This window comes from Pseudomyrmex gracilis, unplaced genomic scaffold (assembly GCF_002006095.1).
Source record: "Pseudomyrmex gracilis isolate BER0280 unplaced genomic scaffold, ASM200609v1 scaffold_4700, whole genome shotgun sequence".
Classification (NCBI taxonomy): Eukaryota; Metazoa; Arthropoda; class Insecta; order Hymenoptera; family Formicidae; genus Pseudomyrmex; species Pseudomyrmex gracilis.
Window position 1 is genome coordinate 706 of NW_018025284.1, and position 2,982 is coordinate 3,687.

At 32.2% G+C, this 2,982-nt stretch overlaps 1 protein-coding gene across 1 annotated transcript; it reads right to left on the minus strand.

Moving 5' to 3' along the window:
* Window positions 1–1,241: 1,241 nt before the first annotated feature.
* Window positions 1,242–2,784, minus strand: LOC109863402 (the record flags this gene model as incomplete). Its single annotated transcript, XM_020443660.1, has 4 exons — window positions 2,754–2,784; window positions 2,352–2,618; window positions 1,765–2,228; window positions 1,242–1,367 (listed from the first exon to the last, which is right to left on the minus strand). Coding segments are annotated over exons 1-4 (888 nt in total), but the record flags the coding sequence as incomplete, so codon positions are not given.
* Between the last annotated feature and the right edge of the window lie 198 nt (window positions 2,785–2,982).

A 2,982-nucleotide genomic window follows, 5' to 3' on the forward strand; every position in this document is an offset into this window, starting at 1 on the left:
CAACATATCGGCGTTGAACTTGTTACAAAGTTTTTTTCTGCTGGACATAATACTTTTTAGATTTGCGTTGTGTCAAAATAATAAACATTACGATAGAGCTATTTACAATTTTTTTAATTTTTATGATGGAAACCGCCATAGATAGAAATAATAGAATTCTAACGAAAAAGTGATACAATACACAAATCCAACGTCTTATTTCATGTTACAATGTCTTAAACACAGGTAAGACATGAATATCATCGTACGAATCATTATTTACTGATATTTATCATTGATATTTGAAAAAACACTATTTTTCAAAACAATGATAACAAAAACAACAAAACTGTGCAGTTTGTTTATCAAACGTACTAATTTTCTTCCTTCATATAAACTACTACAAAATGTTAATAATATACATATTCAAGTGTATGTTCTGTAAAAAGATATCATAAATATCATTATAACAACAACCAAGTTTATCTTTACTCTTTAACTGTCCACTTGGTTAAGTTTTTATTTATAATTAGCTATATTTATATCGTAATTAGTCTACCTATATTTTTTCAGAAATAAATTTGGTGTTACCGCAAATAAAGCACATCATGATTTTATTCGCTCATTGCCAGTAAAAATGATATGTAGCCAGCAGATGTTTTTAATAACTAAATAAATTGATATAAAGTTACTACACATAAAAAAATGCTATACAAGTAAGATAACTCCAATATGTACGATGCTAAGAGATTTCGTTAATATTAACAATAAGAAGCTGGAAGTCACGTGGGTGACCCCGCAACTTATTCTCATTTCTTTTCTTTTTTTGGATCTATGCAACAAAAAACTCTGTGCGACACATATTGGAGTTAGTCTACTTAAGAATACAAAAAAAAAATACAATAATTTTCGTTTATAAGCTACTTTCTTCTTCACGCACATTTTTACGAACATTAGTTTGAGTAGGTAAAACACCGTCGATTAACTTACAAACGAAAACTACGGTATTTATAAAACAAATAGAAAAAACCTTACGCTGCAAAACGTGGACACCGTTAGAGGGAATAGTTTTCCCGCTGTGATGCGAAAAGATTTATTGACACGTAACATCAATAAAACAATAATTCTTTGCCTCCTCGACTCTAATTTGTACCACTCAAGGTCGCATAAAGTACGATATAATGCTTCACACTTACAATGCAATTTACATTAATTTAAAATGTTTATACGAAAAAGAAAAAATATATTTATATATAGCTTACCTGCTCTGTTACAAATTCTCCAGCAGCACAATAAAGAAACGTATATGACAACAAAATAATAACAACCAAAACTTGGAAACATTTTCGTGAAAAAGGTATGTTATTCGTGTCATTACCAGAAATTATCTGCAAAATGCGATTTATTAAGTAGAAATATGATACAATATCTAAATCGATAGTTTGTGCATATTTTCGTTGAAAAAAATGAAGATTCGCAAAGTATAGTATTATATTTTTTCTCACTCTTGAACACTTACAGAAACTATTAGAAATCCGTATAAACAAAACACAATAGCAAAATAAAATACCAGTCCCAACATCATGAAAGAGAATGTATCTTCGATATTATCAGCAAATCTATAAAAGTATATGTAAAAATGCTTCTAAATACATAAATAATTATATTACCACAACTATAAAAACAATTGAATTAAGAAAACATTTCTGGTAAATCTCTCTCTAAAACATAGGTGGCAATTCAGTTTAACTGTAATAATGAAGATAAAATCTACAAAAACCTTACTAGTCGTAGATGAATCTTTACGTTATTACGTAAAGCGCAGTCGAAATTGTTATTTGAAATCAAGGTGAGCAATTTGCGTTTGAAGTTCTCCAACTGACCACAAATGTGAAAGATCGTGAGTCCAAAAAAAGCGTTCACCGACGCATATGCGATTACGCCCAAAAATATCGATAAGGCTTGGGCTGCGAGCGTGAGTTCGAATTGCGGACTTTTATTCGTGTCGTAAAAATAATGCGTTTGCAGCGGCAGCTGTCTGTCTCCGTCGGTGAAATTCGTTATATATCTGTAGTGCAAGCCGAACGCAGGAAGAATGATGATCATGATATAAGCAAATAGCATTGAAAGGTATCCGCAGATCACGATTAAACGAGCAGATCGTGCTCGTCTTATCATCACGTCTCTTTCCGCGTTTAGTTTTACTTCGATCCAATCTTCCGCTATCATTCTCAGAATGAGCAAAACGCCTAAAAGAACATCAAACTGTGTCAAAAACTTCATACATAAATTACGTGCGTATAAAATTATTACATTGTACCCGCATTATTTATTTTTTGCAACAAAGTCCATATTCAGATTTCTTTACGTACCTTTTTGTTTCCACCACATGACGATGAGTTTCAGCAAAATCACACCTACCGGTAGAGTCGCTTGAAGATTGTCTATGATAAGTATCATATCAGTCCACACTCGCACGAGAGAACATAGAAGAGGAATAAAGCAAAAGAAAGCGACTAGAATAAAAGTAACAAGCGCGCGGATATCGGAAACAGCGCTATTGACTGCGTCGTCAGTTTTCGGCCATAAACCGACAAACTCCAAACCGTATCGATTCAGTTCAACCGCCCAAACATAATCTAACGAAAAATTTCCGTAATAAAAAAGAATTATATAAATTAATAAACTGTTATACATTTTTGATCATTGCAAGTTTGTAACATTAAAGAGCTAAGAAGATATTTTTACTAAACATCGTGATGAACACTAGATACCTCGATAGCCTGAATGCGCGAAAATATCCATGTCGCAGTCTACTCGGACGCACTTTATTTCTTACTATGTTGCTGTAAAAAGCGATCATCACTTCAATATGCGAGCGAAACAACTTACCCCCTGTCGCAAGAAATGCATTAAATATTTCACACATTATCTTCAAGTGAAACATAGCTCTTCTTTTCATAAAAAACTTTCACGAGTAAAAAATAAAAAGAGAGGTATATT